The sequence below is a fragment of the Saccostrea echinata genome, unplaced genomic scaffold (genome assembly GCF_033153115.1).
Source record: "Saccostrea echinata isolate AGI-Se365-2 ecotype Australia unplaced genomic scaffold, CSIRO_AGI_Sech_v1 ptg000050l, whole genome shotgun sequence".
Lineage (NCBI taxonomy): Eukaryota > Metazoa > Mollusca > Bivalvia > Ostreida > Ostreidae > Saccostrea > Saccostrea echinata.
The window spans coordinates 1,371,784-1,384,401 of record NW_026889799.1 but is presented as its reverse complement, the minus strand read 5'-3'; the positions used below and the strand labels follow the sequence as shown (position 1 = coordinate 1,384,401).

At 35.7% G+C, this 12,618-nt stretch overlaps 3 protein-coding genes across 3 annotated transcripts in view; 2 read left to right on the top strand and 1 right to left on the bottom strand.

The window, feature by feature from the left end:
• The window catches only part of LOC133203371 (uncharacterized), a 284,718-nt gene that overhangs the window by 158,002 nt on the left and 114,098 nt on the right, over positions 1–12,618 (top strand). The window lies entirely within an intron of this gene.
• Positions 1–12,618, top strand: part of LOC133203347 (uncharacterized) — an 87,996-nt gene that overhangs the window by 69,932 nt on the left and 5,446 nt on the right. The window lies entirely within an intron of this gene.
• LOC133203349 (uncharacterized) lies at positions 514–9,356 on the bottom strand. The gene is made up of 2 exons (XM_061339145.1): positions 9,038–9,356; positions 514–658 (listed from the first exon to the last, which is right to left on the bottom strand). The coding sequence occupies exons 1-2, from the start codon at positions 9,354–9,356 to the stop codon at positions 633–635; spliced, it is 345 nt and encodes a 114-aa protein (XP_061195129.1). The 3' UTR covers positions 514–632.

The window sequence follows — 12,618 nt, the reverse complement described above, 5'->3', positions numbered from 1 at the left end:
TGATGTCATATTTTGGTAGTTCAGAGAAGTGAAGGCACAAAGTGCACTGTCATATTCTACGGGAAGCCTTAACCTACCTGCGAAGCTTCTGGATGCTAGAGATTTTGTAGGGTAAAAATGAGGTCTACTGAGTACACATTTTAAATTTTTTTCGACGAAACTATGATTTATGCTAACTTTGACACTTTTAGGGGTGGGGGTGGGTGGGAGCGCAAGCCGGGTACGCCCCCTTAAATCTGCCACTAATAACCTGTTTTCCTTTCTACTGATCTACACCCCCCCCCCCCACCAGTTTGTCTCTGGCACCTTTGATATAATGTACCGTGCTAACATGTTAAAAATAAATTATCATACCGTGTTTACATATGGTGTTACTTATTTTGGTACTTTAAAAATTGTAGTCAAGAAGCAGATACTCAGTTAAAAAAGTGAACTTTTTTGTACTACAAACAAAAATATACATGCAAGTTAAGATTTTTAAACCTTAACAGCTTTCAAACTTTCACACCACTGTACTGTTTAAAAGTCAAAGTATTATATTTATAGAAAATTTATCTAATAAACACAGCTCTTCAAATTAAAAGGCAGGCTGTGAAGGGAATTCTGAGCAGGTCCAAAATATTTCCAACACCTCATGTTCCTTTGGATGAAATCAATTCTGAAAATAAAATGAAATACCATTATGGAAAGTTCACTGGTGTTGAGTTACATATGTATAGAAAGCATACACATGTATATGTTTTAATTCAACATTTCAATAATCTTGCCAGGAATATATATATATTTTATAGCTAATATGGAGCATATCTTTTCTACTTGATTAATGAATACACGTGCTGCCTGAATGGATCAATTAATCAAATTACAACATATATGTAATGAATGAAATACATTATGACAACAATTGTAGAAGGGAATGAAATTGTATTGCGCAAAACAAACCATACTATACCATATTTTCTGAAATTCAGGAAATAATTGGAAACAACTTTTCTGAAAAATTGAAACCTATAACATTGGCAAGAGGAATGATTGGTAGCTATAGTTAAAAAAAATAAAATCATTAGACTAACATTTAATTCATTCACCTATACAAAAGTGGAAAAAAATATAACACTGGCATACTATAACATTGATGTGAAATGCTTTAGTAGTGACCATACCCTGTGGAGAAATTGATGCATCTATTTTGATAATTCTGGGTTATGTACATCCCAGTTTCACAAGTCCTACATGTAATTTTTCTTTAAGCCTACAACACCTAACAACTACAATGATAAAAAAATTGTATATGTAAACAGTTTATAAGTATATGTTTATACATATAAGACTGACTTAATTTACATGTAGTCAGACAAATCAAAATTCAAATATGTTATCTCCTTTTATGTAGAAATTCTACAAATTTACAGCCTAGTGATACAGATAGATAAAACATATAAATATAAATTTAAAAAAACTATGGTAAAAAAAAACTGCAATCTTAAATTTCATATAATTTTTGAGCGAAATTTTGATTTCCAGAGGTATACTTTAAAATTTATAGGGTTTTGTACTATTGTACTTACAAGGCACATACATTGTACACTGTGCAGTTTGACTTCACATATACACTTCAAGTGTGACTGCATCTGAATTATTATTTGATATCATGCCATGCTGTGCATTTTATATTATGTAACATGTTTGTTTGCTGAAAGACAGCATCATTGCATGTTAAATGAACCAATGATTGAAACTGTACATGTAAGAAAAGAGTAATAGTAATGTTATATAAATGAATTAAATTGTTAATGAATTAAAGGTGCTTAGACACAGATTTGAACTTAATATTTTCTCAAATTTTCTGTATAATATCACGACTTATATATTGCAATAGCATTTCACACGAAAATATAATTAATAACTTATTTTATCTGAAAATTATTGGAACTACGAATTCCGGGACGCGTTTGATTAACACATCTTTGCACTAACACAAGTTTTAACATTATCCTTAATATTGAAGAAAAGAAGCGATTTTGTTATGTATTAATGAAAAATATTATATCTATAATCCAGAAAATTCAGAGTAGAAATGTTCGAAAGCAAAACCAACTCACCAGTATTGTCAGTCCGTGCTCTGTGATGTGTACAGAGTTTAACAAATTGAACACACCCGTAAAACGTAAACTGTTTTTGTAAGCAGGGCACGAGCTCTGTTATTGTTAACGTTTACGATTCACCGGGTGTGTTCAATTGTTAAACTCTGCACACACCACTGAGCACGGACTTGCAATACTGTGAGTGGGTTTTGCTTTCGAACATTTCTGCTCTGAATTTTCTGGGTAATAGTTTTAATATTTTTCATTAATACACAACAAAATTGCCACTTTTCTTAAGTATTAAGAATAAAATTAAAATATGTGAAAGCACAAGGATGTGTCAATCCAACGCGTCTAGAAATTCGAAGTTTTGATAACTTCGAGATGAAATAAGATTTTTATTATATTTTAGTATGAAATGCTATAGCAACATATAAGTCATGAAATTATACAGAAAATTTGAGAAAATATTAACTTCAAATCTGTGTCCAAGCACCTTTAAAGTAACTTTTGTATTATTGCAGATTCCCTTTTCTACACAGACATATTTGGGTTTTTTCCCAAAATAAACTGAATGACAAAAATTCTCTACATTCAGTGCAAATTAAATTGTTAGGCTAAAAGGTGCACATTTTATAATGTGTGTTGGGGGCATACACACAAGACACTGCATTACAGTATGTGACGGACGGTAATTATGCATATTATTGTACAAGTTCAAGCTTATTTTACATCGATATAAACAACAGTATGTCTACATGTTGATAACTATGCGCACGCATACACACCTAAATGAAAAGAAAGGGACCTAGGAAGGTGTTGCAAATCGTGTCAGTTTTCCATGATTTCCCGAAATAATGTCACCATCCACTTATCAAAGAGATAAACAATGCTTATGTCTCTTATTTTATCCATATTCTCTTTAAAGATTTCCTGCTTATTGCATTTAGCCACTGAATATCCCAGCTGCTGTCGCCACGTTGGTTTGAACATATTTTATTGTTTATAAATTTTACAACTGGGATTGGGCAAAAGTTCCTAAAACTTAAAAGGTCCTCTCCCTACATATGAATTATATTAAACATATTTACATATTTGGGTTTCAGTTTAATATGAATAAAACACAGAGAAGCATAATAATCAGAGGAACATTATACAATACACATATAAATATTGAAATTATCTAGAAAAACTGAAACCCATTGCTGATGTAATCAAAATAAAAAAACAGATAGTAAACAGAGAAGCTAGGGCTTGTTACAAGAACAATTACTTGTAAGTCAGTCAAAACAAACATATATACAAGACTGACAATGTATGTAAATAAACAAAGCGTGTCTAACAACGTTGTTCAGAGAGCAAAACAATACACTGGTAGTGGAGAGTATTGAAATTTTTAAATTAACATGTTTTGAGCATGTCCATAATATTAAAAATGTAGATTCTGTACTTTACATGTGACATAAATATAAAGGCAGTTGCTTGATATAGTTAACCAATTAATTCATAGAGGTCATCCAGCGAGGTGATTTGAATTCTGTCGCCACATTCTTAGATGTAAACAACATTCCATCTCACTGAGTGCAAGTGCTTGGCTGAAGCCGAATGCAGCCAAACGACACAAATAAAAAAAAAAGAGAATTATTTCGAAGACGTTCTGTTTTTTTCTTAAATAAAAGAAAATCACTAATGTTTATTTATTTAAACATGAAAATACAGACATTCTGTACAAATTTTCGCAATCATCATTAAATGACGTTTTTGAAATCTATTTCCTTATATAGATCTATCAGGGCGGAGCAACTGTCATGACATCAAAACTCATTATGACCTCATTATCATATTATCTTCATGTGTAGTCTTAACTGTACTGCGTTTAGCAAATTCTTCCGTTAAACATAATAATAGATACATAATGATTGGACCTGAGAATTAAGGATTTCCTTTTGCCTTCCGATCTCTCGAACCCCATGATCTCTAGAACTTTTTAAAGGTCCCTTGAACTTCGAGAGTTCGGGAGTCACCTGTGGGTGCCTTATTTTTTTAAAATCGCCGAAGAGAAAACATATATTAAATGAGCCAAAAGTATATTTAAAAGCAAATGTTTTAACGAAAAAGAAGATTTGTTAAATATTTTGTGATTTATCTCAGATTCCCTATAAACAACAAGATATATATATTTATACTTCTTTATTGTGGCGCTTCTGGCCGCGGTGATTCATATCAGTGGTTACCACAGGGCTACCCCTCAATAACAATAAACAATCAATACAAAATATGTGACGGCCCCAAATTGGGCTGATCCTGCACTGGGTAGGTCACAAGTGCATGGACGTCACCAATACAATAATAATTCATAGTCAATTACCCTTAAATGCTCAAGTCAGATTATAATTAAATGCCCAATAGTCAATTAGCAATCAATATTGAATAATCAATTTCAATTCAATGTACAAATTCAACAGTTCAAACTTCAATATCAAAATAATCAAATGTAATGAGCTTAATGTGTTGCACTCCTCCAATTGCGTTGAGGTGCGACGGAATACGCAACTTGTAAGGGCCATAACCATTTGTGTGCTGGCCTAAGCCTATCACAAAAGGTTATGGCACTGCAACCGCCACAAATGGGGTGCCAAGAACCATAGTGGCGGCGGCAGTACCCCAACGCAATTGGTCACCACGACCAGGATCCGCTCATTTAGCCGGGAATGCATTACCCTGACCAGACCTAATATGCTCAATTGCTCCTTGATAATTGTTCAACAATAAGTCGTTCCCCAATTGTGATAAATGAACCCCATCGTCATCAAACTCCTATGCTTACTCTCAAACTGTACATGCTTAATGTATGCCCCACCCTGTGCTGTAACCACCCTAATAGCTTCCCTGTTCATTCTAGTTCTTGCATTTTCCATGGCTTTTAAATTGTTAGAATAACGCCATACAAACCTGGAGAGCATACCTGACCAGACTATTTTTGAATTGGGGGATAGTTTTGATGCCTTTAATAGCGTTTCTTTCAGCTGTTGCAACAAGTCTTTCAACTTTAATAGGCCAAGACTGTTTGCCCCACAATGAATTATAACAAGATTGGGTTCATCTTCTAATCTCTGCAGAAGCTCCAGTTTAGGGATCAGCTGACTCAAGATCATACCCCCATAGCCTTGCCACCATATGCATGTATTTGGTACATTAAGATTGTGACCCCCTGTTCTTGATCTTGATGCTAAAAAAGCTCTCTTGACAATGGATGATCTCACGATCCAAACTTTATAATAGCCTAAATTAAAAACTAGATGCATGTTAGCATTTGACATGATAAGCGAATGTATGAGCAATATGCATTAGATCGCCATCTCCCTGAATTTTGAATAACTGCCCTTGATGCCCCTTGTTGAGCAAGCGTTGTTGCCGCTCTAATGCGGAACGACTGTGATTTATAATTTCTACTATCAATGGTGGCCATATTTAAAGCTTTACTTAACACTGAACTAAATTGATAACGAGTCATGGGTTTTCCTGAAAAATGACAGAAAAGTGGGCCCGTAACTGTTGGACGCCCGAGTAAGTATGCTTGCATAACTCTAACTGGACACATTTCCCCATGCGATGCCTGAACGCTTAATGTCACCCCTTTACCCATCTGATCTGTTTTCGAATGTTTAATACTAATTGTCAATTTACTGGCAAATAATGAAACATCTTCCACTTGTAATATGGTTTTAACTGTATTTCCCTTCGATAAGGCAATTTCACCTATTCTTAGGAATGCATGAAACGCAAGCAAGAAAGCTGTCTTATATAAAGCGGCTTCGTAGGAGCTGCTGCAGATTACCTTAACTTTAGGTATTATGACAAACAAGATATCCAATGTAATTGGTAAACGACTATCCCCACCCGGATTTGATCTTTTCATGCCCTGTAAAAGTTTTTGCACAACAAAGGTCTTTGTTGGGTCATTAATGCCTTTACTTTTACAATAAAAGCTAATTGCTGTAATATATGACTTGGCTGTTGAATGTTTGTAACCCCTTAATGACAGCTGGGCAATGAACATATTTATGTGCGTATCCGTCGGCGGCCAAGTGAGCGACCATCCTTGTGTCTCGCGAAAATGGTCAAAGTTATGAATCCCAACTGTGTATGCTTGTGCAGTATTTAAGGACATAGATGCGTTGAACAAGCGCTCTACTTCAACTGAGAGAGTAATATCTGGAATGGCTCTGGGATGGTCTGCGGCTCTGGGTCCGCTGCTGGTGCGAGGCGCCTGAAAACCTCCCACTTTTGCGGGATATAGAATCAGCAATACAATTACTTTTACCTGGTATGTGATTGGCTTTAAATTGTATATTATATCTTAACAATGCTAGCATTAGTGGCCTAACTAATGACATAATTCTTTCAGACTGCGATGATTGTTTATTTAAAATGTGAACTAAGGCTATATTGTCTATGAAGAAAATGATTTTTTTTTATTTTGCAATCTTTTCCCCCATACCCACACAGATAACACAATAGGTATCAACTCCAAAAAAGTAATATCCCTTAAAATTGATGTATTAGCCCAATCTGCAGGCCATTGAAAATAGATCCATTCACTCTTAAGATAGCACCCACAGCCTAACTCTGCTGACCCTGTACTGTCTGTGAAAAGTTCAAGTGTATCTGAAGTACTCCATTTACTATCCGGAAAATACACCACCCCATTAATTTTTTTTTTACAAATTCAAGCCATGTTCTCAAGTCTTCACGCATTGGACTAGTTATTCTAATGTGTAAATATGGTTTGTCTAGTCCTCTCATCGCATTGTAGAAACGTCTATTAAATGCTCTACTTCCGGACGATCCAGGTATTGCTTTGCTAAAAAAATTCAACTTGCCCACTAAAGTTTGTAGTTCCGACAATTTAATTTTTTCTTTGCCCACCCAAAATTGCAGCAGTTGAGTAAGTTCATTAACTTTATTCTGGGAAATTCTAATTTGCATTTTGATTGTGTCAATAAGCAGTCCCAGGAAGACTAAACAAGTAGTAGGTGCTACTGTTTTTTCTAGATTAAGGGGAACTCTAATATCAACACAAACCTTTTGAAAGGTTTGCATAAGGATTTTACAATCTTTATATAATTAGTGTTGCCCCACCAATGAAAATAAAATCATCCAAATAATGGTGAATTGTGTCCATGCCAGTTTTATCCCTAACCACCTATTCTAAAAATGTTGAAAATGATTCAAATATTTTACATGAAATGGCACATCCAAAGGGTAAACATTTGTCGAAAAAGTAGTTTCCATTTACGTACATTCCCAGTAACTCGAAATCACCTGGATAAACCCTAAGTAGCCGAAATGCAGTTTTAATATCACATTTTGCAATGACTGCCCCTTTTCCCAGTTTACTTATTGTTTGTATAACTGTGTCGAAGTATGTATACTTAACAGCAGTGTAAGCTGGATCAATATCATGATTTATACTGATTGACGGTGGGTATGAAAGATGCATTATCATTCGCCAACCGCCATCAGCTTTAGGAACAACTCCTACTGGGGATATGTGCAAATTGTGTATTGGTTGTCTTTGATAAGGGCCTTCTACCCGCCCTCCTTAACTACATTATCTATTTTTTCCTGTAAAACATCTGCATGTTGCACTGCAGATACCAAGTTCTTGCTAAACATATTAAGACGTGGGCCTGAATATTCTAACTTAAACCCATTAATTAGACCCTCCCTTAAAAACATGACCGCGGACTCGTCAGGGTATTTATCCAAGTATTCTATCACTGCATTAGTTCTTATAGGGGAAAACCGTTCACGGTAGCTCAGTCGGTAGAGCGCTCGCTTAGTGATCGGGAGGTCGTGAGTTCGAATCTCGGCCGCGACTGACCTAAGTCGATAAAAAATGGGTAGCAACTGTTCCTTCGCCATGCGCTCGGCACTTTGAAGTGAAAGTTGCGGGTCCTTCGGATGAGACCTTAAAAACCGAGGCCCCGTGTCACGGCAGGCGTTGGCACGATAAAGATCCCTCACTGCTCAATGGCCCTGAGTGCCGAGTAAAGGTCAAAATTTGAAGCCCTTCACCGGTATATGGTGACGTCTCTATATGAGTGAAAAATTCTCAAATGGGACGTAAAACAACATACAATCAATCAATCAATCTTATAGGGGAAACGCCCAGGTCCCAAAGGTCTTGCTTGTAGCCCAGGTTGCCTTTTGGCCTAGAACTGGTATGGGGTTTGGCGGTTGCTGACCAGCTGGTCCATTTGCACGAAAGGCACGATTTAAGTTAAGGGAAGTCTGAGCAGATGCTGCTTGGGAACTTAAACAGTGCAATGCAGGGTGCATATCATTGCACTTAAGACAGCGATGTGTATATGTGCATTGAAGCCTGGTGCACTTGCCATTGTAGTTGTAATGAAAGCACTTGTAATATGTAGATGCCCTTTGATTATTATCTGCTACAGAAGGTGACATATAAACAAGACACAACTCGTTGTCAATTTCCCCCCAATTACCACTTGGGTTTATTGCCATGCGTAACCTGTACTGCTCATCATACGTGACCCAACCCTGCGATTTCTCAGCCCCTAATTTCACGTCGTGCAAGTACTTGAGCAATTGCTGCGTTTTATTGGGATGTGCTGTTAGATAAATGCTAGCGAAAATCAGAAATGCGTCTGTCCATGTGTCAATTGATGTTATTTTGTTTGTATTCTTTGGTTGTGCAATAATCTGACCCTGTGCATCCATTGATAAAGTTGAAACCTGTAATTTACTTGGGTCCCTTACCAAGAGATGAGCCAAATTAATATACTCCCCATTAGCAATCTTTTGTTTGGTAGAGTTGTCGACATGATAGCCTAATGACAATTGTGTTGAATTTGCCATAGAAGGTAAACTAGAATTTGGCAAAAACAAAACTGGTTGCATGCAAGTATCTTTACCAACTGTACCTTTAGAACTGGTAGATACATCTATTGGAGCAATAGCGTTCATTTCCGGTTGAACTTGATTCGCAGAGCCCGTGACCATTGCCGTCTGTGGTTGTGTTACAGTTACGTTGGTAGATGGGGCTGTTTGAGAGGCTGTGGACAACACCAGTGAGGGAAGCTCTACATGAGCTGAAGTTCCGGGCACGTTGGTCGCTGGGGTTGCTTGAGGCTCCGAGACAGAGGCTAGGACTTGACCGTAGGCTCCGTTGTCTCCATCCGTGCTTTTTTTTTTAGCCCTCCTCCGTGTGGATATGATTGACTTGAATTTTGCTTTAGGCATTTTGCTCGAAAAACATAAATATAATTATTTGACAAAGACTATCCGAATTATTTCACAAAAAATTACCCTACACGTGAAACTATTAAATCGATCAAAAATCAATGCAGAAATTAGCCATCGATGCTTCAATTTGCTTTAAAACGCAGTTAAATAATCCTTAAACTTGATTTAAAAATCTCTCAACTTCTTCCGACTAACAAATTCAAATAAAATTAAAAGCAATTTTTCTCCTGCAAATTTCGTGACTTTACCAATTTCTCGAATCTTCTAGAAAGGAAGTTGAAATACTTAATATTAGACTTTACCCCAAAGGACTACAATTATCCGGATAGAATGACATTAATGAACCTAAATGGACTTAATTGATCCGGAATGGTCAAAATGATAGGGTCACTTCCATAAACTCACATATCCGAGACAAAAGCTCGTATATGTGGTGATATGGCGAAACATGGGTGCCGTAAAAAATGTAATCAATGTAAAAGCTATCGATCTTATTATTGTAAAGAGAAAATAAGGCTCTAAGCATTTTTTATTAGTTTTCATTTTTTTCATGAGGTCCAGTAAAATATGTAATGTACATACACCAAAAGGAAGGACCATCAATGGTTACTTTTATGTTCAAATTGCACTAAGGAAAGGTAAATAGATTTCCTGCATAGGAAGTCCCAAGGTAATTCTCTTGCACCTGGCAACGCTGCTGTAAATAAGCACAGAGAAATAAATGAAATTCTGATGAAAAAAACTTTACAGAGCTTTGCCATCCCCCATATTCGCTAGATCTCAGCCATTTTGAGATTTTTTTTATTTAAAAAAACGCATAAAAACAATCAAAGAAAGATTGTACAATATTGAAAATGTCATGGGAAGTGATAGACATTAGTGTCTCTGGGACAAAGACTAAAAATGAGTATGTTGAGGTTTTCTGATCATGGATACAAAGACTTAAGACATGTGTAAAGGATAACAGGGAATCATTATGTTTTGAGGGATTGAAAATGTTTAGAATATGTATTACGTAGTTGTCTTTCTCTTAGATGACCTATTGCATTATTTAATAAAGGACCCTCGTATTTTTAGTTTTGATAATCCTTGAACACGGTCATCATACAATATCAATCTTACATTAAAATATGCAGCATTGCTAAGCCTGCATAAAGAGGGCGGGGCTAATTTTTACGGGAAATGCTTTATGTGACATAACACCGAAATAGCTATTCCTCACAATACAAGAAAAAATACAATTCGCGATATCAAATTGTGTAAGAGTATTGAACTACATCAAAACTTATTACTAGAGCGATCGCTCTGTGACCGGAAGGTCGTGTGTTCGAATCATGCTCGCGACTGACCTAAGCCGATAAAAAAATAATTGGCAAATGTTCATTCTCCCAAGCGCTCGGTACTTTGGCGTGAAAGTTGCGGGTCCTTCGGATGAGACTTTCAAAACCGAGGTCCCATTTCTCGATAGGCGTTGGCACAATAAAGTACCCTAATTGCTCAATGACCCATGGTGTCGAGTAAAGGTCTAAATTTGTTGAAGCCCTTCATCGGTATATGGTGACATTTCTATATAGTGAGAAATTCTCGAACGGGACGTAATACAAAACACAATCAATCAAAACTTATTACTGCCTTCATTTTTGTCGTTAGTAAAATCCCATACAGCAAAGTAAAGACAAATCACTGTTTGTTTTTTTTTTATCCGGAAAACGTGTAACTATATTTAAGTAGCCACGTTTTGTCATGAATACAGAAGTATCATCAGAAAGTGTACATTAAAGATTGTACTAATCATGTCTCTTGAGCATAGGTTGGAGCAACAATAGAAGACAAGTATTTTATATAGAAATATATGGTGGGAATCTTTAAAAAAAAAATTAAAATAATTATTAGTCAAAGAAATAGGGAAGCATCCTTAAAGAGGCTGGGGGGTTGTGGCCATTTTTAGACTATATTGATCTCCTTTAGAAGAGGAGCTCCATATGAAGATATAGAAAATGATCAAATTTTAAAACTAAAATTTTTGAAATTTTTCTTTGCCAAATGATAGTTGACACCTTAAGATATCATATCTTAAAAATTAAGTTAAATCTGGTGGTTAATTTGTGGTTAATTTGTTGACCCCCAGCCTCCTTAATTAGTGTTGTTTAATTCATGTCCCTGTGGGTAGGTTGTATCTATGGCATGTCAAACGTTGCAATATTCGATCTTTTGCATTTGCATTGTATAATTTTCCATTTGCATTGTATAATTTTTATTTGTATTGTATAATTTTCTATTTGTATTGTATAATTTTTCATTTGTATTGTATAATTTTTATTTGTATTCTATAATTTTCTATTTGTATTGTATAATTTTCATTTGTATTGTATAATTTTTATTTGTATTGTATAATTTTCCATTTGCATTGTATAATTTCTTATTTGTATTGTAAAATTTCTTATTTGTATGCGATAATTTTTCATTTGTATTGTATCCGCGGACTGTTTATTTGTTTCGTTACGAAGGATTTCATTGGTCAAGTTTCAGCCTGTATCGGGTTGAAGATGTTCCGGATGCTCAAAGCAAACTGGGCTCATATGTATTTGCTTGCTTGATTGATTGATTATTGTTTAACGCCGAGTCGGCAATATTTCAGCCATATTTCGGCGGCATATGTATTTACGTGCATTTTAGACGGTCATTGGATTCTAAAAAGGGAGCGCTGGTAGATGGCAAATAAATAATCTGTCCTTAGGAATGCTGACTGAGAAAATAAATAAATTGACCTTGAGTGGTGGTAACTACCCCCACCCCCAAAAAACTGAGTTTTCGGGTTTGGGCGGATTTTCTTCTTTTTGTTTTTCTCCTTGTCTCTGGTCATATTGGAAATAAATATTCTCTCCTGCGAGAGAATGAAAATAAATAATCGGATTCGACACCCCCCGAGAATCAAATGGTCGTCCCTTAGCATGCACCGCAAATAGAGGAGCCGAGTTTGTGTTTGTAGAGAGTGCGCGATCGGAATTGTGGGAAGGGTACCAGACTAAGTTTGTGATGGGCACCTGAGACCTTTATACAGACTAAATTTTATGACCAATGACATCCTTCGTAACGAAATAAATAAACAATCCTCGGATACAATACAAATGAAAAATTATCGCATACAAATAAGAAATTATCGCATACAAATAAGAAATTATACAATGCAAATGGAAAATATAGAATACAAATGAAAAATTATACAATACAAATGATTTTTTTTACAACACAAATGGAA